Source organism: Saimiri boliviensis, chromosome 1, assembly GCF_048565385.1.
Source record: "Saimiri boliviensis isolate mSaiBol1 chromosome 1, mSaiBol1.pri, whole genome shotgun sequence".
Lineage (NCBI taxonomy): Eukaryota > Metazoa > Chordata > Mammalia > Primates > Cebidae > Saimiri > Saimiri boliviensis.
The window spans coordinates 182,680,572-182,705,663 of record NC_133449.1 but is presented as its reverse complement, the minus strand read 5'-3'; the positions used below and the strand labels follow the sequence as shown (position 1 = coordinate 182,705,663).

The 25,092-nt window shown below is 39.2% G+C and overlaps 1 protein-coding gene across 4 annotated transcripts in view; it reads left to right on the top strand.

Moving 5' to 3' along the window:
- The window catches only part of MEGF10 (multiple EGF like domains 10), a 172,470-nt gene that overhangs the window by 102,880 nt on the left and 44,498 nt on the right, over positions 1-25,092 (top strand). For all 4 annotated transcript variants that reach the window (XM_010339202.3, XM_074381937.1, XM_074381945.1 and 1 more), the window contains exons 6-9: positions 5,088-5,334; positions 7,230-7,350; positions 11,058-11,194; positions 18,596-18,808. In XM_010339202.3, the coding sequence (XP_010337504.1) occupies positions 5,088-5,334; positions 7,230-7,350; positions 11,058-11,194; positions 18,596-18,808 (718 nt within the window). The remainder of the gene's footprint in view (positions 1-5,087; positions 5,335-7,229; positions 7,351-11,057; positions 11,195-18,595; positions 18,809-25,092) is intronic.

The window sequence follows — 25,092 nt, the reverse complement described above, 5'->3', positions numbered from 1 at the left end:
AAGGATGTGATCATCTACTGTCCTGTAATACTACATAAGAGTGCTGGTTTCCAGCTGGGTGCAGTATTGCATTCCTGTAATCCCAGCACTTTGGGAGGCCAAGGTGAATAGATAGCTTGAGCTCAGGAGTTCAAGACCAGCCTGGGTAACATGATGAAACCTTATCTCTACCAAAAATACAAAAAAATTAGCCGGGCATGGTGTTGTGTGTCTGTAGTCCCAGCTACATGGGTGGGAAGATCACTTGAGCTCAGGGAAGGCTAAGTCTGCAGTGAGCCAAGATCATGCCACCGCACTCCAGCCTGGGTGACAGAGTGAGACTTTGTCTCAAACAAAACAAAACAAAACAAAACAAAACAAAGAGAATTCTGGTTTCCACACAAAAGGAGAGGTTACCATTATTACTGTAAGTATCAGTCTCAACATTATTATGACTCGGGGTGCACAGTTTTTCACCTCTGAAATCAGAATGCGTCTGTCAAACAGATGACTGTCATACATATACAAAACCTTCTGTTGACTCTGCTGAAATCAACAGAGTGTCATTGCATCCTAACATCTATGAAATTCACTTTCACTTGGGAATTACAGAACAAGGCAAACATATATAAAGATTACGAACTAGTTGTCAGGCACAATGGTTCACACTAATCCCAACACTTAGGGAGGCCAAGGCTGGAGGATCTCTTGAGGCCTGGAGTTCAAGACCAGCCTGGGCAACATAGTGAGACTCCGTCTCTGCAAAAAGTAAAATAAAGAAAAATGATCATCTAAGTGCAAAGTGGATGGCATGGAAAACAGATAATGCCATTCTCAGAGAGCATCTCGATCGGTTCTCAAAAGTGTGCCTAAGAACAGAGTTTCCTGGGCTGCACTTGGAAGGCTGGGGAGTACTGAGGGAGCGAGAGGGCAGGTCAACTGTCTCTCCATAGTTATTTCTACTTCTTTTTGTTATGCGTAGAGCTGTGAAAGATGATAATGGCCATAGTACAATAGCAGAGAGAATCAAGTTGGCATTCAGAGCCTTTTGGCTGTTGCGTGTATCATTCTCTCTGAATGTAGTAGCTCCTGCAGCCCCTGGACCTCTCACACCAAGAGTTCCTACTTAACAATCCTCTACCCTTTACCTAAATGTGGCACACCAGGCTTTTCGTTCTGGCCTCAGTTTAGGCATCAGTTTAGCTGGGAAGCCTTTCCTGATACACCAACACTGGTTAAGTACCATCTCCTTCCATTGTACCTAATCCATCCCCTAACCTTATTACTTACTACTCAGTATTGTATTGCCTCAGACTTAATGTCTCTGCCATTAAATGGAAAGCTTCTAGAAGGCTGTGCTCTTTATTTTCCTTTGAATCCCAGTCTAGCACCACATCTGACACACGGCAGGTACTTAAAAAAGGTCATTTGAATGAACTTCAGTACCCAGCCCATGAATGTAACCTTATGGCTATAACTTCCAATACGCCAGTACTGGATCTTCCCAAGACAATAGACTCACATTGGAATCCTTATGGATATAACATTAATGTAATGGCTATAACTTTAATGGAATCCTTATGGCTATAACTTCAATGGAAGTTATAGCCATAAGAATTCCAATGTGAGTCTATTGTCTTGGGAAGATCCAGTTCTCTACTAGTTTTCACTGAAGGATTGGAGCTTAAATTATATACTTCTGATAGTACCCAGAAGTTTAAACTTACTTTCCAACTTATTATGAAAGTTTATCAGAGCAAGCTATCTGTGCCTGTCTGAGACTCTCATTAAGCCATTTCATGAAATATATGCATGAATCTGGGCACCTTGCATCTGAGAGTGCATTTCCAGTGGTTAGCACAGGAAGAACTGAAACCAGAGGCTGAAAATGAGTCGGCACTTGCTCACTAGCATTTAGGTCCCTTTCAATTTAATCAGAAATAACTTTTTATTCCTTTACCTCTTTTTTTTTTTTTTTTAAATTAGGCTACTTAAGCTATTTCCATGTTAACTATGTAGTTTCTAAGTTGTTAGTGGGACTAGCCAACCAGTCACTTTCTCTTGTGGAGGGAAAGAAACTCTTTGCCGTGTGAGATTAGAGTGAGGTGTCAAGGAAAAGATGTCGGATGGTTTGAGGTCAGACTCTCTCCAAGCTGCCTCTCCAAACATGGTACTTGAATTCAGGATAACTGATCAAATTCTGCACTGAACATAAGGAATAGATTCTGCCTCTAGTCTAGACAAAGTCAGTGTAGCCTTGTAGTGATCAGGGATGAAAGCTGGCTTATGTGCTGTAGACTGTGTAACTCATTGGGATACATTGAAAAATGGATGCATTGAAGTGGCTAAATATGATAAGTGAAAAAAGGAAAGGAAGTCGCACTGATATCTGAATTCAACCCAGGTTTCTGTGTCCTACTTGTTCCACCTCCTATTTGTTTGTAAACTTCCGCATGTGGATTTTTTTCCTGAATAGACCATGTTGATGTACGGTATAGACATTGTGAGGTCCATGTTTTAGTGGCATTTTAGGAAAACACAGCCCAAAGTGGGGAAGCTATCACTTGAAAGTATGCCATTGTGCTTAGATATAGGCAGGAAATTAACCATGTCAGCCTGATAATATTTCTTTAAAAGCCTGAAACCCATTTTTTCATGCTGACAGTTATCAATTTCTTCTATAAACTCATTTCTATCATGATAAGATATCTTCAAAGTTGTTTTTTTCTGTCTAATCCTAAAAAAACAGAGCTGGTATCTGCCTGACTGCTCCAATGGGAGAGAAGTTGTTGAATGGGGTGTAGAACAGGGTTATGAAGAAAACAGTCCCATTTCCTCAATTCTGCTCCTTCTTCCTGCCACTCTCTTGTTATATAAAACATGCTCTGTAGAGCATATGTGCTTGGGACTACAGTGACCACAGTGTCATGTGGGGAAAACTCTGTAATAACTCATCTGATTTTTTAAAGTGCTTTTTGACGTGATCTTACTGTTTTTATCACGGTAATTTTATCAGGTAAAATTTCTGTTTTGTCAATTGACTAATTCTCCACTGAGCATAAGGAGTTGACAAATATTTAATTAATTATCTGAAGCTCCTGGAAGTTAAGAGAGGCATTGGAAACTTTGGAGAGCGTTCAGCAAAAGAATAAATGAAATTGAATGAACGTTGAAAATAAGTAAAAGTGTTGGAGTTGTAGTATTTAGAGAAGAGCAGGCCAAGCTGCATTCACATTCAGGAATAAGGTCGTTTATAATAGAGAGGATACTGGTTGACAGGTTTACTATACTATGAAAAAGTCATGAGAAAAAAAGAATTAAATAAGATAATGGATCTGGCTCACGTGGAATGATTTTTCTTACTCTTGAGAATTGATGAATCAAGTAACAAGTTACAAAGGCCCGTGTAATTTATTTTGGAGGCTCTTAAAAACAGGATAGAGTCTTTTCTACCTGGGATAGCTGAGAGGATCAAAAGGAATATACCATGTAATTTTCTTAAAGATTTTTTTCTTTTAAGATCCTAGATTAAAAGAATTACAGTGGAAAAAAGATTCACTGTCCATATCCATAGGCAACAAAAGAAACAACTCATATAAATAACAATTAGGCTTCAATCTCATTTTGGAACTACCACCTAATCTTATTTTGTGGAAGAAGATTGTGAGTTCTTAGGTAACTGCTTTCTTGATCTGCTTTAGGTTCCATAATTCTCTCTCATTGTTTTTAATTCTGTTAAAGTGTGTTTATTAAAGTACTAATGAGACCAAAGCCATACTGATTAAAAACAGAATTATTTATTTAAACCTTTTGATATTATGAAATCAAAGGTAGATTCTAATATTGGAAGATGGATTCAGTACTTCTGATGAGTTGTTTGCTGTGCACCTACAGTTTTTTTCCTTTGAACAATTTATTCCAGATCTGTTGAACTTACAAAATTTTTACAAAATGAAACTTTTTTAAAACATAAAAGCAATTTATTCTAAGAGCTCTAGGCAGGGTGTTTCTTCTTCAAGTGTTTTTTATAGCATCTAATAAATAAATAAGTATACTGCTGGCTCGGCAATACATATTAAGAGTAGATTTTGTTTATCATCACCCTGTATAATTTTTTAGAATGTTTGGAATTAAAGTTTGTTTCCTTCCCTGCTCCCCTTCTCTACTCACTGACCTTTGTATGGCTGTCACTCTTTCTTTTCTTTGGAACTGCACTTTAAGTATATCTCTCAAATGCTATTTTCTTCCTTTGTCTTTTACCTGGTTTCGTTTGCCTATTATCTTTTTATTTAATGTGCATCCTTCAGCTTCAGCCTTGTCTTATTTTTTAAATAGGTCAGTATATTTAAACATATTTGTTCATTTTTTCTGCCCCCTTTTTTGTAGGTAATTCAGATTACCTTCCAATCACAGATGTTTTGACTGATATCTTAAAAGTGGATCAGTATTTTCCTTTTTAGAGTACTCTGGCCCAGACCTGTAGCAGGGTCAGCCCACCCCCCAGTACCTTCGCCTCTGGGTCCCCTCTCCCTTTTCACTGTCACTGCCTGTGACAGTGATCTGGACTATTGCCATTTTTCCTGTTCCATCTCTCTGCCTCTCATTGTCAGCTCCTTCCACACACCTAGTAGAAGGCAAATCCGTGCTCTTCTTTCTTGCTTAAAATTTTTCACTACCAATCCCTTGTTCATAAGATGCAATAGAAACTCCTTAAAAAGTCCCTGCATGAATTGATCATTACTGTCTACCCAGCCTTCTCTCCTTGCAGAACCCCTGAGCTCTTCCCAGTTCATTTCTCTAGCCACATCAAACTCCACACTCTGGATGCAGAAAACAGGCTGAGTAAAGGCATGGAGACTTTTTATTTATTTTTTGACATGATTGTCAATGAAGTGATAGTTATGCAATGGAGTGATAGGAAGTGGCCCACTTGGTGCTGAGCACCAGTTTATGAAGAATTGCCATGGGTTGGGGTCAGGGCCCTGATGCCCAGCTAATGAAAGACAACGAGAGATCACCAAGCCGTTCTTCCCAAGAGAAGAAATTTGGTTCTCCCTTACTCACATCCATGCTCTGATATCCTCCACTGTTTCTTTCCCCTACCTCAGCCTGCGATGGTGATCACTGGGGTCCCCACTGCACTAGCCGGTGCCAGTGCAAAAATGGGGCTCTGTGCAACCCCATCACTGGGGCTTGCCACTGCGCTGCAGGCTTCCGGGGCTGGCGCTGCGAGGACCGCTGTAAGCAGGGCACCTATGGTAACGACTGTCACCAGAGATGCCAGTGCCAGAATGGAGCCACCTGCGACCACATCACGGGGGAATGCCGCTGCCCACCAGGATATACCGGAGCCTTGTAAGTCACATGCTACCCAGCAGCAGAGCAGAGCCCACCCACCCTCTCCATGCATGCTGCTGCTGTCATCATATTTCTTGTGCCTTGGTTTGCATTGCTGAAGAGTTACTGATGTGTCTAGACTGCAGGCACAGATACAGAGGTCAGCAGTGATGGCCACTAGGCACTGCTGCTGTTTGGCCCTTTGGACATCAGAGCCCTGCCTGAATCTAAGGGCCAGCTTCCATGCTTTCCTTTTAGCAAGGCAAAGAGAGAGGATCACTCCGGATGTTGAGTTGAATGGCACTATTTGGGGGTTGCTGGGCATATTTGGGATTCTGCTTGGATCTCCCAGCATTATGCCCATTTATACTTGTTAATTGTCCATGTTGTTTTGCTCTTTGTGGCAATTAATTAGCTGGGGAAAATTTTGTGGATTCAGTGCATTAGAAGAGAAAGGAGAAAGATGTTAAAAATAGTTCATAATAAAAGATTGACTCTTAGGGATAAATATGTTACTTAACGCCCATGGATACATATTGCTGTGTGAATGTGAAGATATATGTATTATGTCTATGTAGATTATGTGTACACACATAGTTTAATTCTTTCTGAGGAACATTCAAGCAACTGCTTAACCTTCACTGTCCTTATTTTGTGGGAGGGGCATTCTTCAGTTCACTTCCATTCAGAAACAGAATTAAGAGGCAGAAGTTGCTAAAAAAAAAAAAAAAAAAAAGTAAGAGATAGAAAAATCCTGTTCCCTTAGTGAGAAAATTTCATTTATAAATCACAGAACAAAAAGTTGAAAAAACAAAGTGCAGCTGATTAGGTAAACATTTCCTGCCGACAGTGTTAAAAGTCTTTAGAGTGGAGCTAAAGAAAAACATTGCATTAGCCTAGAAAGCCCTGATTGTCAGAAGAATTGATGATTGTCTCAAACTGTTTAATTGTTAATATTGCTTTTATGGTTTTCATCAAAGCCACATTTGAATAGGGCTCTGGGAAACTTGGAGCGATTTCCCAGAAGAGCAGAAAAGACAAAGACAGAGAAGAAGGCCATGCGACACGCAGTGGGGGTGAGGGAAGGGAAACTTGACAGTCAGGGGGAGAGAACGCCAGAAACAGATGATGATAAGGAGATCATGTCCTTTGCAGGGACATGGATGAAGGTGGAAGCCATCATTCTCAGCAAACTAACACAGGAACAGAAAACCAAACACCGCATAAGGGGGAGTTGAACAATGAGAACACATGGACACAGGGAGGGGAACATCACACACTGGGGCCTGTCAGGGGGTGGTGCGGGGGAAGGGGAGGGAGAACATTTGGACAAATACCTAATGTATGCAGGGCTTAAAACCTAGATGATGGGTTGATAGGTGCAGCAAACCGCCATGGCACATGTACACCAACATAACAAACCTGCACATTCTGCATATGTATCCCAGAACTTCAAGTAAAATAAAAAGATTTTTAAAAACTGGATGATGAATAGGTACAGAAAGGGTGTGATTTGCAGCATCTCTGTTTTCTTTGGGAATAGAACAAACACATAAACAAAAGTAGACTTAAACTGGAGCATAAGTGCTTTATAGGAGCTCCATGGAAAGTTCCTGTCACCAATGAGTGTTTGGCCAGTTTTCTTTCTCAGTATTCTCAGATAGGACAGCTTCTTTTCAAACAGAAATGGCTTTATTAGAAAGTACCCCAAAATAAAGGGAAGGACCGGGTGACTCCTTAGAGACACTTTGAGGCAATATGATTAATGTTCTTGATGTTAATTAATTAAATGAACAATTATTGAACACAGAAAGCTTGTCTATTTTGGGGGACCTGGGTGCTGTTGTGCTGCGAACCTGAGGGTCATGTGTCTGGGAAATAACAGTGTCCTTTGTCACACGTTAATTCCTCAGCTGTGAGGATCTTTGTCCTCCTGGTAAACATGGTCCACAGTGTGAGCAGAGATGCCCTTGCCAAAATGGAGGAGTGTGTCATCATGTCACCGGAGAATGCTCTTGCCCTGCTGGCTGGATGGTAAGCTTCATTCCCACCTCCCTCCCTGCCCCCACCCCAAAGTCACCCATTCCAGGATATTCAGTGAATACACATGTGGGAGACTTTAGCACAAAAGAAACTTACAATGATGGTTGAATATTCCAAAATTGGAAATAGCCATTTTAAAGCTGAAACTCTTCAGTTCTGAGAAGACAGAAGAAGGTGATTGAGTCCTAGACTTGAAGGGCATTAATGGTTTTCATGTAAAGGGTAGTGGCCATTTGCCCTGCATTTCCCCTAAGGATAAAAGAAAGAGAGACAAATATCTAGTCTCACACAACAGTCAGTGCTGATAAACACTGGATTTATGTAATAATCATGTTCATAATTTTGTTCCATGAATTGCTGTTGTTCTTTGGGAATATTATTCTCAGCAGCGTAAGTGTCGTGTGAAAAAAAATCACATAAATCTGGGGATACATTGAGGTAAACCAGGTTTAGCAAGTATTGCAGGACTTCTCAGAGCCTTTAGTGTGATAATCCAAGAGGAAGCCATTCAACGTATTTTCCAGACTTTGACCAGGATACCCTTTCTTCATGTAGCAATGTCACATGCTTAGTGTTATGTAGAATACACAGTGACAATTAGTTTCAAATTAGACATCTGAAATCAGAAAATTTAGTAATATTGATGTCATCTCTCTGAGTCGGTTTGTGCATATGTCTGCTTGAAGGCAGAGGAGTGAGCAACCATCTGCTTCCTTCATTAACAAATTAACAGAGCAATGGCTTTTTTTTTTCCTGTCACCTTCTTTCTATGTCCATGAGCAGTTGTGAAGCTGTTCTTTCAGAGGTTACAAGGCACATAGTTGCCGAGACTCTTCTGTTCTCATTCAGCTTCATTTCTCCAAGGCTTTTCATTCTATTGATCCCCAACCTCCCTTCCTTAATCTCTTTGCCTTCTATTTTTCTAATCATCTCCTCTTTGACCTTTCATACTAAAGATCTCTTTTTCTAATCCCCCTTCTTCTACAAACTACTTCATTACAAGATTTTGTAGTTTTAAGTCTTGTCCTTCTCTTTTCTCACCAAAGATCACTGGACGGTTTTCCTAGATTTTGATCTTATCTGCCCTGAGCTTCGATTTATATTTGTCACCCCAACCTTGATAACCTATAAACACAGAGCCACCGACTGACTGGGCACTGCCGAGGCTGGAGTCTCCACAGGCAGATTTGGGAGTAGAATTGGTCTGACATTGCCCTTTCTTGTGACTATGGAACAAAGGAGAACTGGAGTCCACTTTTCAATGAGGGTCTTGGGAAGTAAAAGAGAGTTTAAGATGTCAAGGCCACTGGGACAAGTATACAATAAATATCAGATCCCAGGGGGTCAGAAACGGTGAGTAACCCAGACAAAGTGCATTCTAGAGGCAGAGCGTGGAGAAATAGCATGAGGCAATGGAGTTAGAGGAAGAGGAGAACTTTAATTGAGTGACTGAGGACGAAGACAAGTAAAAAAGACTGTTTAAGGACTACTGAGCAGGTTTGAGCAGGCCTGGCAAAGTCAGTGTTAATAAATTTAATCCAGACTTGTATACCCAAGTCTTTTGGAAGGCTACTCCTCCTCTACTTTTTTTTCTTGGTTGAAACTAGTACTTCTCTCTTAGTTGCCCGAGGTAAAGACGCTGGATTATTTTTGACTTCTTCTATTCTTTCATTTCCTGTGCTCAGCCTTTTGCCAACATTGGTCTTTTGCAATGGAAGAGTTTTGCTGGGGCAGCAGAGCGTTGGGAACCCCATGCTCTTTGGATAAGGAACTGCAGGCCTTCGACTCCCAGGACATCAGTGTAGATATTGTCTGTGGAGTTGCCTCACCTTGAGGCTGAAACTCTTCTCAGTTGGGCTGGTCAGGATGTGGGCTAATGGGAACCACAGGCCTGAGCTCTGAGTCCCAGTGCGTGGACAGATGGACTCTTTCTAGCGGCCCAATGGAGCCTCCCCTCACCTCTTTCTCTGAGTCCTAAGCCCCTTACCTTGACTGAAGTTTCTTACTTCTGCTTCGAAAATCCTTCAGCTTTTTTTTCTCTCTGTATAACTGAGCTTTTAACTTATACTTCTCCTTTGTAACATGTTATTTGTGCTATCATCCCAGGTGCTTTTCAAAGATGAATACATATTCCTATTACACACATACCTACATATTTCAACTCAGAGAAATCACATCCTCTTTAAAGCTGCTTGTGAAGGTTAATCCTTATGCATGAAGATATTTCAGTGCATTTCTGAAGCTTATGTGGACCATTATGGGTAGTTAAAGTTAGACCCTGAGAGAGTAAGGATTGCCACCCCTGCTTACCACAGACCGACCTTCAGCACGTTATTCCTACGTTCATGCTTTCACGTCACACTGACTATACCTTGTCATGCTAGAGTGGAGAGACAGAGCAATTTTCACATCTGTCCCCCTCCCCAAATTGTGAGTGAATTGAGGGTTGTTACCTTATCTTTGATTCTCTGTGCTTAGCTCAACGTCTGGCATGTAGATGATTCTCAGTTAAGTGCCGATTCAAATCATCTCTCAAAGGCCTTTTTGATTCCAAGAGTCTGTGGATGAAGTTTCCCTGTTTGTAGATAGCTAGAAACCACCAGAGGAGACTTAATTAGCACACCAACTGCCTTTGTGGGTAGCCAGGAGTTAGAGGAAATGTATTTTCTTCTTCTGTCCAGAATAAACATTTAGGAAACCATCTGGTGTTCGCTAGCCTCCGATTTCAGAGTGCCCACAGTCGGCCTTTTTTTAGAAAGAGGTTAGAGCAGCAGCTTCCAATAGTGAAAAACATTAGAAAAATCCCTGTTATTTGGGATATGTTGTTTGTCTACTTGTAACTCCAATAAATAGATGGGAAGCTATGAGCCCAAGTGATACAGCCAAGTGAAGAAGAAGACAGAGTATTTCATTGACTTATTGGTACAGTCCCTTATCCATGCCTGATTGGAGTAAATATAATGACTGTGCTTGACAACAGACAGCCTCCAGGGTAAGGAGAAATGTCCAAGTTTTTCTTTTGGTTTTTCTCCCCAGGAAATAAGCTTTCCGATTGATCTTGGCTCAGCAATGCTTATTGAATCTGCTGAAAATAAAATGTTTTTCCTCTGAAATAAATGTCTAGGTTCATTCCTGCAGAAGTCTTTCTTTGGCAATGTGATTGTTAATTCAGGTACACAAAATACCAATCCTGTGTTATGCTACATTTTAAGACATAAAGCCAATGATAACGTGTAATTTCTCTGGAACATATGGTAAAGCATTTGGATATTCCACGTGTGGCAGATGTTGCCATTTATGTAATGGATACTCAGTAAGTATTGTTGACTTATTGTGCATGGAAGACACATGGAAGAACACTTAGGAGGATTTATACATTCCTTAGGCTGCCATGATAATTTGATGTAACTTTGTCATAAACTTCAGTTTTAATGTGGATTTTTCTTAAGATTAATATTCAGCCATCTTTGAATGTATCTTAATATTTGGACTTATTGAGTAATTAATTAAGTCAATTTAATATTTCTAACATTTGAAAGATGATGAACAGTTTATGTGCTCTAAAAATCCCTTATCTAATTTTCTTGCAGCCCTGTTCCCCATCCCTCCTTTCTATTTCCTCTCTTTTCTTCTTCATCCTTCAGTCGTCTTTCCCTGGCTGGAGGCCCATCTAATTTTCCAAGTCTCTTTGAATGCAGGGCACAGTGTGTGGTCAGCCTTGCCCTGAGGGTCGCTTTGGAAAGAACTGTTCCCAAGAATGCCAGTGCCATAATGGAGGGACGTGTGATGCTGTCACAGGCCAATGTCATTGCAGTCCAGGATACACAGGGGAACGGTAAGGGATGCCCTTGTATTTCTCTGACTGTTTATAATGGTGTGAAAGGAAAGTCTGTGCTGTCCAGGGAACATCTTCAGTACCATGTGTCCATGACTATTCCATAATATTTCAGAAGCAGCTAAACAGCATCAATGTGTTTGGCAGGTTCTATCCTAATTTAGTGGCTAGAAATTGAGTCATAAATAGCAATGGTAAATTGAAGATAACAGAAAAAGCGCTAAAAAAAAAGACCATAAAATATCAGCTATCCAGAACCCATGATTAATATGTCATTCTAAAGTGTTGAGTGTTTAGGACTGCCACTTACATTTTAAGTATTTGGAGATAGATTTGTTTTTCAATGGGATGTGCACTTAGGTACCTTTAAAAAGTATAAAATTACTTTCTTATGATTCAGTACAGTCTTAAGAACATTCATCGTTGTATTGTGTGGTGGTGATAGAGTCAGATCTGCTGAGACTTCTAGGGCTCTCTGGTCCCACATAAAACAGGAAAAAATGGCTGTGCTTGTGTGGGTCTTACTGTTCTGTTTATCATGGTCTGTATTAGATGGTAAACTGCTGCCTCTGAGGGCTTTGTACACCCTACTTCCTTTTCTTCAATATTTTTCTTTTTACTTTTTGTGGTATGTAGTAGGTATATATATTTATGGGGTACATGAGATGTTCTGATACAGGCATGCAATGTGCAATAGGCACATCATGTGGAATGGGGTATTCATCCTCCCAAGCATTTATCCTTTGAGTTACAAGCAATTCAATTATACTCTTCAAATTCTTTCAGAAAGTACAATTAAGTTATTATTGACCATAGCCACCCTATTATGCTATCAAATTGTAGGTCTTATTCATTCTTTCTCATTTTTGTACCCATCAACCATCCCCATCTCCCCTACACCCTCCCACTGTCCTTCCCAGCCTCTGGTGACCATCCTTCTACTCTCTGTGCCCACGAGTTCAATTGTTTTGATTTTTAGATCCCACAAATAAGTGAAAACATGTGATGTTTGTCTTTATGTGCCTGGTTTATTTCATTTAACATAATAATCTCCAGTTCCAATAATCTCCAGTTCCAGCCATGTTGCTGCAAATGATTGGATCTCGTTCTTTTTATGGCAGAATAGTTATTGTAACTATTTTCAATTTTAACTAATATTGTAACTAAGTTTCAATTTTATGGCAGAATAGCTATTGTAAACAGTGCTGCAAAAAACATAGAAGTGCAGATATATTGCTTCCATATACTGATTTCCTTTCTTTGGATATATTCCCAGCAGTGGGATTGCTGGATCATAAGGTAGCACAATTTTTAGTTTTTTGAGGAAGCTCCAAACTGTTCTCCATAGTGGTTGTACTAATTTACATTCCCATTGACAGTGTACAAGGGTTCCCTTTTCTCCACATCCTCATCAGCATTTGTTGTTGCCTGTCTTTTGGAAATAAGCCATTTTTAACTGGGTTGAGATTATATACCATTGTAGTTTTGAACTGTATTTCTCTAACGGTAAGCAGTGTTGAACACTTTTTCATATGCCTGTTTGCCATTTGTATGTCTTCTTTTGAGAAATGTCTATTCAAATCTTTTGCCTATTTCTGATTGGGGTATTACACTTTTTCTATAGAATTGTTTGAGCTCCTTATGTATTCTGGTTATTAGGCTGGTGCAAAAGTAATTGAGGTTTTTGCCATTTAAAGTAATGGTGAAGATTGCAATTACTTTTGCACCGACCTGTAATCCCTTGTCAAATGGATAGTTTGCAAATATTTTATCCCATTCTGTGGGTGGTCTCTTCACTTTGTTGCTTGTATCCTTTGCTGTGCAGAAGGTTTTGAACTTGATGTGTGCATCCTTCTTTTAATATGCTCTTGAATCTGTCATGTCCTGGAAGACTAGTTAGCCGAGCTCACTGTGGAGGATTAGAGACTTGAGAGGCAGAAGGGCATAGTGACGAAAAACAGCCATTTGGAACCTAGGTTTAGCTCAGTGTGTCCCTGGAAACACCTTTGTCTGTAACATCCTAATAATAATTGTGCTGCTCTCTAGTGTTGTTATGAGGGTTAATGTGTTAAAATATTTAAAATCAGCCCTGGAACTTATCAATATTAGGTATTATTATTCTAGAACAATTTCTATGAACTGTGTAGTGATTATCAATTTGAGTAATGTTTACAAGCTGTATAAATATTAACTCTCATTATTTTTATGATGTCTGTGAATTAAGAATTACTTCAACTTTTTTTCCTATTTTTTCTTCTTTCTAAAATCCTGTTCTAATTTTATGACTTTTAATAAGATACTGTCAGGTTTGTTCCCTCTTCCCTCCAACTTAAATGCTGCATTTTCTTATTAAATTTATTTCTGAGTATTTTGTAGTTTTTTTAAAATTTTATTTCTGCCTCTAATTGGGTATTTCTAGTTGAAGAAAAACTTGCTTTTGAATATTTACTTTTAAATTTATTCATACTACCAAACTTTTAAGGTAATTTTAATATTGTTTTTGGCAAATTCTGGAGTTATTTAGTTATACTATCATATCATCTACAAATCCACATGTCTTTTCTTTTTAATATTTATAATGATTATTTTATTTCCTTGAATTATTGTATAAATTGGAACCTCCAAATTAATGTTGACAAACAGCAGCGAAAGTAAAAATCCCTGTCTTGTTCCCAAATTAATTGGAAATAGCTTCAGTGTAGTTTCATGTTTGCTGTTTGTTTTTAGTAAATTGTTTTCTTCATTCTTAGTTTTTTAAATTCCTTTTTTTAATGAAAAAGTTTTGCTAATAGTAGCCACTCAATTTCATTAAATGCTTTTTTTGTCTTTTGCTAATATAATTTCATATTATTTCTTTATTTTTTTCATGCTATGAATTTTTCAAACCCTTAGTGCATAGTTTTCGTAACATGTAATTGGGGTACTCAGAAATATTTTGTAACTGCCATCCTAGTTTTAGGTTGTATTTTGGATAGATTAGCCTATTAGATAATTTCTGGATCCATGTAATGTCTTATAATAGATAAATGAGTTGGGCTAGGAGAGGCACAAGACCAAGCACAATCTTAATAATAGTTTTTGGTCATATTTTAGGGTACTAAAATGTCAATATAATTATTTTCTTGCCATCTAGGGATTTAAGTTTCAAATTAGAGGCAGCACAAGAACAACAAACCCACAAGGCTAATGAGCTTATATTTATTTCATCTGGAATGCAGGGAAAGGGAATAACAGTTAATTTTCACATAAATTTTACATTTGAGCCAAGGAAGGTCAGGAGCCAGAGAAAGAGAAGGCAAGTAAAGACAGAACTTGCTTCTTGACCTGCTGCTCTTGTAACTATTGATTTTCTGATGAGCCAGTGATATGATTCCTGTTTTCAGCTGTCATCCCTGTCTGGGTTCTAGAGTTCACACACATAAACACACAAGACAACAAACATGCTTGTGACTATGAAAGGACAACAATGAACGGCCATGAGGCAGTCTGTGGCAGGAGGTGTGGGGAGAAACGGCTTGGGCCGGGGTCTTAACTTGCTACTTCCCTTGTTTTGAGAAGTCAGGGAAATTTGATCATTGAGGTTAGGGCAGAGGGCTGCCGGCCCTACCAGCCGACAGAGCATTCCCAGGATGTGGGGACAGCCCTCCCAACCAGAGGGAAATAAGAAAAATCCAAACAGGCACCTCGTAGGCTGGCAGGGCAGTGCATGGGATGCCCAAATAAAAGGCGTTGGGGTTTGTGGAAAGGTTGAGAGGACATTGCGGTGAGTAAATGTAATATGGTACAGTCAAGTAAGAGTGAAGAGGCGATGGTTTCCAGATCCTCAAAAAACTCCTTCTGAAAGGGTTAAAAAAGAGTTTTGAATGCTGATGGTGCTGCCCTAGAATTACCCTGGGCCCTGCATCAGCCTCGCATGGGCCCATGAACGTGACTGGTGATCAACGAGTGTTAGTTGGCTTGAAGGGATGCATGACTCAGTGATGAACTTCCAAAAAAACAGCTCTGCCAAGTCTGTGTTCCCTATTACCCTGAAGGTGAAGACAAATGGGGGTGAAAGGAGGTGAGGTCAAAAATTACAGACAGGAATTGGAGGGATGCAGCATTGGTCGTCAATGGAGGAACGCTTTCCTGTGTCTAGAGCGTGGAAATGTTGGCTGTTTCCCAGTGCTTTTTACATTTCCCCCAGAGCAGCGGTTCCAGATGTTAGAAAGGTAGGCAGCTGATTCATAGATCCCAGGTTTAATGAGGAATGTGATTCTTTCACACTAAATCATGGTTTGGCCTAACTATTCCAATCACTCTAGGGAAGGACATGCTCAGGACAGGCGTGAAAGTGGTACCTGTCACCCCTTACACGTTAAATCGCTTCCTTTTTTCCTGAAGTTCACAATGACATGCAACATAATAATAGAAATGGTATTAAAACAAGTCTATAACCCTCATTGGTTTTGGAAAGTGATGTTTTAATACTTTATCTCTACTTAATACTTATCCTTTCTTACCAATTCCAAAACATTACTTGAAATGTAAAAAAAAATAGAAACCCCAAATTTCCATATTTCTACTGTGGCTGATCTTTATTGCTGCTATATCTTTACTACTTTTCTGCTCTCTGTCCTAAGAAAATGCATTTCCTCTTTTACTGATTTCTGAGAGCTTCTCCTGTTCCATTTGGGATGACCCTAGAAGCAGCATTAAGGGCATAAAATTTGTTGGGAAATGGTGCTTCTTGAAGATACAGTGACCAAAAAGGAGATAAGAATGCTTAATAAAGACTTTGAATGCAGCCAATCAGAAAGGCATCAGCTATTTTATGATTATGTTTATTTTCAAGATGGAAAATATATACTTTTAGAAAGAGATCCTACCATTTTGCTTTGGTAGATAGAAATAAACCTGCTATTATTAACAGAATTGTCTTACAAGTGTAACATTGACAAAAAATAAAGTGGGAATATGAACCCAGCTTAAATAATGGCTGCTTTAGTAAGTAAAATTCAAATAGGATTTTTTTGTTTTATATTTATAATACAAACTAGTAGTGTGTTTAATTATAGGTTAGAAAGGTAAATATGGGTCAAGACCAGCTATTATAGATTTTATTTTTCCTGAGAAAGGAAGTCTCTGCCAAGATATGATAAAATATACACACTGGTTCCCTGTAATTTGGTAACAGATACTTTCCCAGGCTTCCCATCTACACCACTTAGAACCACTTTCAAAGCTGTGCTCTTGACCAGGTTGAAATCATGAAGATAGGTCAAAACTTAAAATTTGAGTGTGTTTTCACATTCTTTTGGGAGAGAGAAGTGATCTTATTTATCTTTATCTTTTTCCTTTTGGTATTGATTTGCAAGAAAATCTAACAGACAGTTTGAAAAGTTGTCTTGTCAGCCTTCAGTAGGAGCCAGGATGAGACTGAATTATTGTACCTAAGCATTTCTTTCTTTGAAGTTTACATCTTTAAGGAATAAACTAAATGACTTGGCTTATTGAAGCTTCTTAAAGGTTAAAAATAAAGAGCACCTTTATTTTTGAAAATATATACTCTGGTCCAAAAATAGGTTTACCCATGCATAACTTCTAGGCACATATTTTATTTTATGCTGAGTGTTAGTTTAATTATTCCATAACTTTTCTAATGGTTTATTGAGCACTTGAAGGTTTCCTGTTGACAAATACACCTGAAGATGTCTAGAATCTGTGAAACTAAATTTACATGAGATTCTTTTCCTTGTCTCCATCATATTAAATATATGCTAGAGCCAGAGGTAGCCAGAAAAGTATCGAAGGGGCTGGTCCAAGTGGCTCATCCCCATACTCCCAACGCTTTAGGAGGCTGAAGTGGGAGGATCACTTGAGTCTAGGAGTTTGAAACCAGCCTGGGTAACCTAGCAAGACCTCGCCTTTGCAAAAAATTTAAGAATTAGCTTGGCATGGTGTCGAGTGCCTGTGGTCCTAGGTACTCAGGAGGCAGAGGTGGGAGGGTCACTTGAGTCCAGGAGTTTGAGGTTACAGTGAGCTATGATGGCACCACTGCACTTCAGTCTGCGTGACAGAGGCAGACCCTGTCCCCTCCAAAAAAAAAATTATCAAGATTTGTCCTCCACACTGAAATAGAATTCCTCCCACGCTGGTATTGTTACTTGTTGCACCCTATCATTAAAAATATGCAAAGCTACAAAGAAACAGTATTTCTTTGAAGTATGTTTCTTTTCTGTTTCTTTTAAGTGTGCTTGAATTTGTTATTATGCCTTGCTACTCACATTATACAGATCTAAAAAATGCAAGGCTGACCTACATTTTTTACTCTGGTTCTGGCCTGACTTAAGAGCCACATGGGAAGTGGCTGCCCAGACAAAGTGTACCCTTCTTGCGGCAAGTACTCGGCTGGGTGAAGCCGTCTCCCTCTCCCTTGGCAGAAAGCTCTCCTTCTGCCGCAGAGAGCCAGTCACCTGGCTTAGTCAGAAAGAAACTTGGCTAGTCTAAGAACTACTCATGCTTTCCATGGAGCAATGAAAGATCATTTTCTCTTTTCTATCACGATTCCCTCTAGCAACTCAGCTTCCCACGTCATTCACCTTACCTAGAGCATATCCCTTCTCCTGGACAGAGCTCCAATGCCATTTTTAAGAAGACAATAAAGTGAATTTTTGACGGCTGATCTTTACTCCTTGTTATTTGCAGCCCTTCTTCCCTGCAGAGGGCAAAACCTCACTAGCCAATCGTTTCGTGTTAGAAGACTCCAAGCTTTTCTACTGGCAGGCACTTCTCAGGTTGGAATCGAGGACATCTGATTTTGGTAGCTCAGAGTTTCCCAGATCTAAAAAAGGACTTGGCTTATTAGTTACAGAACTTTCTAACTGAGGAGTAATGATTATCATTCAGCTTTGAACAAGAGTAGAAACATGGCTAAGATTAAAAATCAATGTCCACATGAAAGCCAGGAGAATTAACATTTAGTTCAAATTTGACACAAAGTTTTCTCTTTGGAATCAGGAAAGTATGTTTTGAAATGTCACAATTATGTACTGGGACCAACATTTCAAAATTTCTTTTCTCACTTTCTTAGTATCCGCTAACGTGCTATGTAACTTTGGCAGATACTAAGTGTAAACATGTCTCATGTGCTAAGCTCATATTTTGGTTTTGGTTTCATCTTTTGCTGTTGTTATTATTTGTTTTGTTTTTGTTTTCTACAGGTCCTGCTGCTGTTAACATTATATGTAGCCAGAGTAAAGCATCTTAATGCTTTTCATCCCTGCCATGGGACAATCACTAAATAATTGCCAGAGCAAAAAGCAGTTCAGTTTGTGCATAACAAAGCCATTCTGTATCAACCGTTCATTTTCGCATGGCACTAACTAATCTTTCTTCTTGCTCCTGCCTCTTGCTTGGTAGGTGCCAGGATGAGTGTCCTGTTGGGACCTATGGTGTTCGCTGTGCTGAGGCCTGCCGGTGTGTCAATGGAGGGAAGTGTTACCATGTGAGCGGTGCATGCCTCTGCGAAGCAGGCTTTGAGGGCGAGCGCTGTGAAGCACGCCTGTGTCCCGAGGGGCTCTACGGCATCAAATGTGACAAACGGTGCCCCTGCCACCTGGACAACACTCACAGGTGAGTGTCAGCTTCCCCTGGAAGGACGTGTCCTATGAAAATTTTAACTTCGGTTTTCAGGATTTGGAAGGAGAGATTGATAGAGTGGTTCTCATCCCAAGCCCCTTCCTGCCTTTAGGCTATTCTGGGCAGGAATTGCTAAGTAAGAGAAGACTTTTTAACTTAATGAGTGATGGTCCACATCAGAGGTGCTAAAATTGTTTGATGGTCACTGGTGGATATCAAATTCTATTCTCTATTAACGACCACTGATAAAAATGAAATTTGCTGAGGTGAGTAGAACTTTCCCCTAAGCAAGGGATTCTGTGACATTCCCTTAGAAGCAAAGATGCAATGAGAGACAAGGAGTTCAGCCAAGTTTAGTATGCAAAAATATCATAAAATGATTCTTACTGCAGCATCTTTTATTTGACAGCACATCTGTGGAAGGAAAAAAAATGGCTAGAGAGAAGTGTACTGGTGGAAGTTTTGTGGAAATGCTTCACATGTGGCTGTCACATGTGAAATATCTCTTTTGAATTGATTACTGTGACATAGAACTCACAAGGGACTTTTAGGTCAAAAACCTCTCGAAGAATTTGAGAACAGGAAACCATGATCCCACCCACCCTACTGTACCTTGTCTGCCCTAAAAATATCTTCTTACCCCTGTTTCTTCTTTTCCTACCCCGGGGACTAGATACACATAACTTAGAATTCTGGACCTCCTTTGCAGACTGCTGGAAAAGCTGAGTTTGACAAAAATGTAGTATATTATATAGTAGTTCATATCTTACCAGAATGACTTTTATTTGCATTCAGTACAACTGTTACTTCATTTATACTTCTGAAGGATAACTTGGAGCCACATCAAATCCCAAATGCAAAAAAGTTAAAAGTAAACAAAAGCATGTGGTTGGTCTCTTCTTTAAGCCCTTGTTATTATTATTGTTAGTAACCAAAGTATAGAGCTTGCACTCAGTGTGTGTGTGTGTGTGCATGTGTATGTGTGCTGGAATACATTTTAGTGGAACATGTCAAAGAAATATATTGTCAATATGATTCAACTAACTTTGTAAGCCACATTAGTCAACTTCTGGTTTTCTTCATTGGAAAATACTGCTTTTCTTTACATGAAAAGTTTATGTAAATATTTGGAGTAATAAAAATGAATAATCTCCACAGGGTTTTGTTTTTCAAAAGTAAGCCTCATATAGTGACAACTAAGAACATTACACCAGTATGCTGTTTCATTGTATATAGACACAACTGGAATCAAATGGAATAATAAATCTATGCAAAGGAAGAGCTGTGCTATCAGAATTGGAAAAGCATAGAGCATGTTGGTTTTGTTGGATTGGATACCATGTTAGTAGCGGCAAGGTGCAAAGTGGAGAATTATTTGATTGATGGCAAAACTGGTAATTTTGACATAGGTCATATGTACCTAAACATGTATGTACTAACAAAGAAGTACATGACATTGACAATTTCATAGATCAGTAACACTAAAATCTGTCTAATAATGTATACCAAATAATCAGAATAATTTTTAAAAAATCAGTCTTTTCATGATTTTGTAAATCATGAAAGGCATTTTTAAAAATTAGCTTTTACAAATTTCTATTAAAACAAATTAAATGTTGATTATATGACTCTATCTAATTGAATTCATCATTGGAGCCATCTGTCTAATTCTTATATCGTGAACTTTCACATGTAAAAAGAATTTCTGGAAGGCCAAGATCCCTTCAAACCAAAAGGCATAGAGTCCTTGTATTAATTGAAACTCTAGTTTGTTCACATTTTCATTTATCAAGCAAGTGGAGCTTTGCTGTTACATAATTTATGATGTGCTAAAGCCTTTCATTATAATTAATGAGATAACAAATATGATGTATATTAATAATGTGCATTGTCTTTAGGTACATACTGAGTTCTGTGGATATACACATTGACATATATTGTAGCCCTATAGTTGGGTAAGGGTTTGTATCAGGTAGCTTTTGTTACATTAAATAAAAACAACTACCCCAAACCTAATGATATAAAATAACATTTATTAACTGATGATTTTTTGCTTGACTATGTGGGCTAGGCTCAGCCTGGTGATTCTTGTGCTGGGCTCCCTGTGTTCAGCTGGCAGATCAACTGGAGGCTGATTGGTCTTGGATATCCTCACTCACCTGTCTGGCATTTGGGTGGGTGAGAGGGGTGACTGAGCCATGCATCTCCAGGATCTAGCAGGCTAGCCTGGGTTTTTCACATGGTAACTGGTTTCTAAAAGCAATGGAAGACAGGACAGACCCCAATGTACAAACACTTTTTAAGCCTTTGGTTGTGTCTTATTTGCTAATGTCCCTTTAGATAAGGCAAGTCATCTAACCAAGTTCAGATTTGATATACTCCACCTCTTGATGGGAGGTGTTGCAAATAATTTGTAGCCATTTTTATTTTGCAATCTATCACAGGGTTGAAATGAATTTAAATATATTTATAAGTAATATTAGTATTTTAAACCTTAGCACTATTATTGAGCCTAAAGACATTCGCTGTGACCTGGACTTTTCAACTGAAAACTAATTTTTGATGGAAATGATTTTGAACAAGAAAATAAAATTTGAGATTTAATAATATTCCACTTGCAATATAGAGAAATATATTAGTTGCTTTTGGTAATAAAGACATTTAATAGCCATGGACAATCCGGAGTGCCTATTTGCAAATCTCACGTAATGGTTATTACATATGAGCATTAATAACATCTAAGGAAATGAATAAAAGGAAGTTCAATGACTATTTCAGCCAATATTATATAGTATTGGACTTTTGTGTAATTCAACTATTAAATCAAACAGTTTCCTAAAATATATGTACATGGTTATATGCATGTATAAGTGACAAATATTTCCATATGTGTATAACCTATTTTTATCTAAACAAAGCAATCTGTTCTTTAGACAGAAAACGGGTAATGAGTATATCACCCTTCAGCCTCCAATCTGCTGCTCCTACATCAACACGTAAATCTCATTACCAATTAAGCTGCCTGCATGAGAACCCATCAAATGCCTCCAAAGTGCTCTAGCTTCCTACATCTAATTACAAATTGCAGAATACTAATTTTGGTGTCAATCAATCTGAAAACCAGTGTGCCGCACTAACACTCACTGAGGGTCATTGAATATCAATTTTTCAGCCTGCCTCTTGCTTCAATTCATCACCCTCCAAATTGTCTATTTGCTTTAACATTTATGTCTACACCATGAATATTATTTTCTACTTTTTAATATAAATGTTAAGAAGATTTTTTAATACAATATGTTAAGAAGATAAGGTAGGCTACTCTAACCAATCCATCACTTGAAATATTTCTTTTCCTTTTATCAAATGTAAGGACTTACTGAAGTGAATTTAAATTTTTCCCTGTTTTTTTCATACAATATTTGTTTTTACTGATCCTGTTGACCCCTTTATATGTGCTGAATCCTAAATTTTAGCAATTCTCCTTCATGTCTTGTCCTCTTAGCAGGCTGTTAGAAAACCTCCTTTTTCTTTGGTATAAAAACAAACCTAGGTTCAAGTTTGATTCTGCCACTACCTGTGTGAGACTTTGAATAAATAATTTACCCCTTCTAGGCCTCTATTTCCACATTTGGAAAATGGGATCATATTTACCATCTAGGAAGGTTGTGCAGATTGAACTAAATTGTGCTCAGCACATTGCTGAGACTTACTCAGTGCTCAGGAAATGCTGTCTCCTTACAATGTCATCACAAACATGGTGACATTAATGAGTTGTTCCCTGTGATTAATGGCTATTTCCTTTCAGCCAAGACGTTGACATTTTAGAAACTAATTTTAGAGGAAATATTCCCCTTTGCATACATACATACTCAGTATAACTTAACATTGTTTGGTGACTCTGAGATGTAAAGGAGAAGCAGATTAGTGTGGGAATGCTAGATCTCTGGAGTCACGTCCACTCTGGATCACTTGTGGCATTTTCACTTATTCAATCAGCACATACTGTGGGCTTACCATGTGCTGGTGAAAGGTAGCAAAACAGATTTAATTCTTGTCCTGCTGGAATTCACAGTGCTTCTAGAAGGGAAGGAAGACATTAAAGGACTGGAAAATAAACATAGGATTATAGATTGTGATAAGTGAGATAAGAAGAAGGAACAGGGTGCTAAGGAAGGGTGTAAGTGGAGAGACCTGACTTAACTTTGGGTGGTCAGGGAAGGCCTCTTTGAAGAAGGGATGTTTAAGCTGAGGCTGGAAAGGCACACTGGAGAGAGCTAGGCAGAGAGTAAGGAAACTGCATCCTAGGAATGTGAAATAGCCATGTGGAGGCCCTTAAGTTGAAAAAAACTTGATGCTTTTACAAACTAGAAGAAATCCAATGTGGTCAGGCATAGCAATAAAGGGAGAATAATGATGAAAGAAGAGGTTGAGGAGTAGGCAGTGGCCAGATGACAAAGGCCCTGTGGGCTGTGTTTAGGGTGATTGTGTATCAGGTTTCACAAGGACAGTCTGGTTCAGGCCTGTTGTCCTAGTATAATTATTAGCAGCTCCCTCTTCACTCTTAAAAATGCCCTGGTTTAGACAATAAATTCTGTAGTCACTGTAGCTATATTAAACAGTCCAGGTTTTGTTCCGAGGGTGGGGGGAGCCTTTGCAGAGTTTTAAGAAGGAGAATGATATGAGTTATGCTTTAGGTGGTAAGGCATGGGTGGATGCAGGCAGCACAGTTGGAAGGCTGTTCAGAAGGTGAGGAGGTAGATGGCATCGGCTGGAGCAGAATGAGGATGACAGGATGATTCAGAATATATTTTGGAGTTAGAATGGTTAAATTCTAGTGATGAGGCAGAAAGAGTTATCAAGATTAACTCCTAGGCCAGGCACGGTGACTCAGGCTTGTAATCCCAGCATTTTGTTTAGGAGGCCAAGCGGGCAGATCACTTGACGTCAGGAGTTTGAGACCAGCCTGGCCAAAATGGTGAAACTCCATCTCTACTAAAAAAATACAAAAATTAGCTGGGCATAGGGCACACACCTGTAATCCCAGCTAGTCGGGGGGCTGAGTCAGGAGAAATGACAGAGGTTGTAGTGAGCTCAGATTGCCCCACTGCACTCCAGCCTGGGTGACAGAGAGAGATTCCATCTCAAAAAAAAAAAAAAAAAAAAAAAAAAAGGGAAGGAAAGAAAGAAAGAAGAAAGAGAGAAAGAGAAAGAAAGAAAAAAAGAAAAGAGAGAAAAAAAGAATAACTCCGAGATAAACTAAGTGATTGGTGGTGCTATTTAGGGAAATTTGGAAAATTGGAGATAGATACTGAGGGGGAAGAACAAAGGCTTCGTTTTAAGTTTGAGATGTCATGGGGATGCCATGTGATTGCTCGAGGATAAGTGATTGGCCCAAGGATAATAGAAGTTAGGCAAACTTGAATAGATCTAAGTAGATCTAAGTAGGTCTGAGACTCACGCCCTGGTCCTGTGAATCTAAACCTGTACCCGAGAAACCACCTCTTATGTAGAACTGTACTTAGTTATTCTTCATGCCATGTTTTCTGAGTGTTTGGTAAATTTCTAGGCCTTTGCCTATGAACACTAAGGTGCAGCAGAGGTCTAAAAGTATTTTTAAATAAAATTCTGAAAATGAGCACCAAATCATCCAACCCGCAGACATTTTCTGAACAAGGAGGAGGAGGAATATAGGCCATGAGATTATGAGGCATGGCTACTGAGGCCCTCACTTGACAGACCAGGACATCAGGTCCAGGGAGGTTGTATGCTTTCACTGAGGCTACCCAGGTAGTGGGAGAACTGGGATTGCACCCTCATTCTTCATCCCTCTCAGGTGGTCATTCTTGCCAAGAGTTGAAAATCTATGAAGAGTCCTCTGATGGGAGGTCATTTAGCAAATGTCTGGTATGACAGAGGTGTTTGTTGTTGGCCCTAGTTAAAGGGAGGGTTTTAGCTCTATCAGGTGAGGAAGGCCATCTTTAAATAGTCTTCCAATTGTCAGCAGAGCTACTTTGATTGTTAAGATTTTCTCGTGGTGAGAAGCACATGTGTTTTGAGCCAGCATGCCACAGAGGGCCCCATTGTGTCAACTCACTAGCGTGCATTTCAGCACAGCTGATATGTCCATTTGCTACGGAGCAACAGCTGGTTGCCTGGCAGGTCAATGAGGCTGCTGTTTCAGGTGGAGACAGCTGCTTGCTACCAGGTATAGGGAACTGAGAGGAGAAACAGGCTGATGAGGCCACTGCATTTGGTATTCCTGGGACAGCATACTAGTT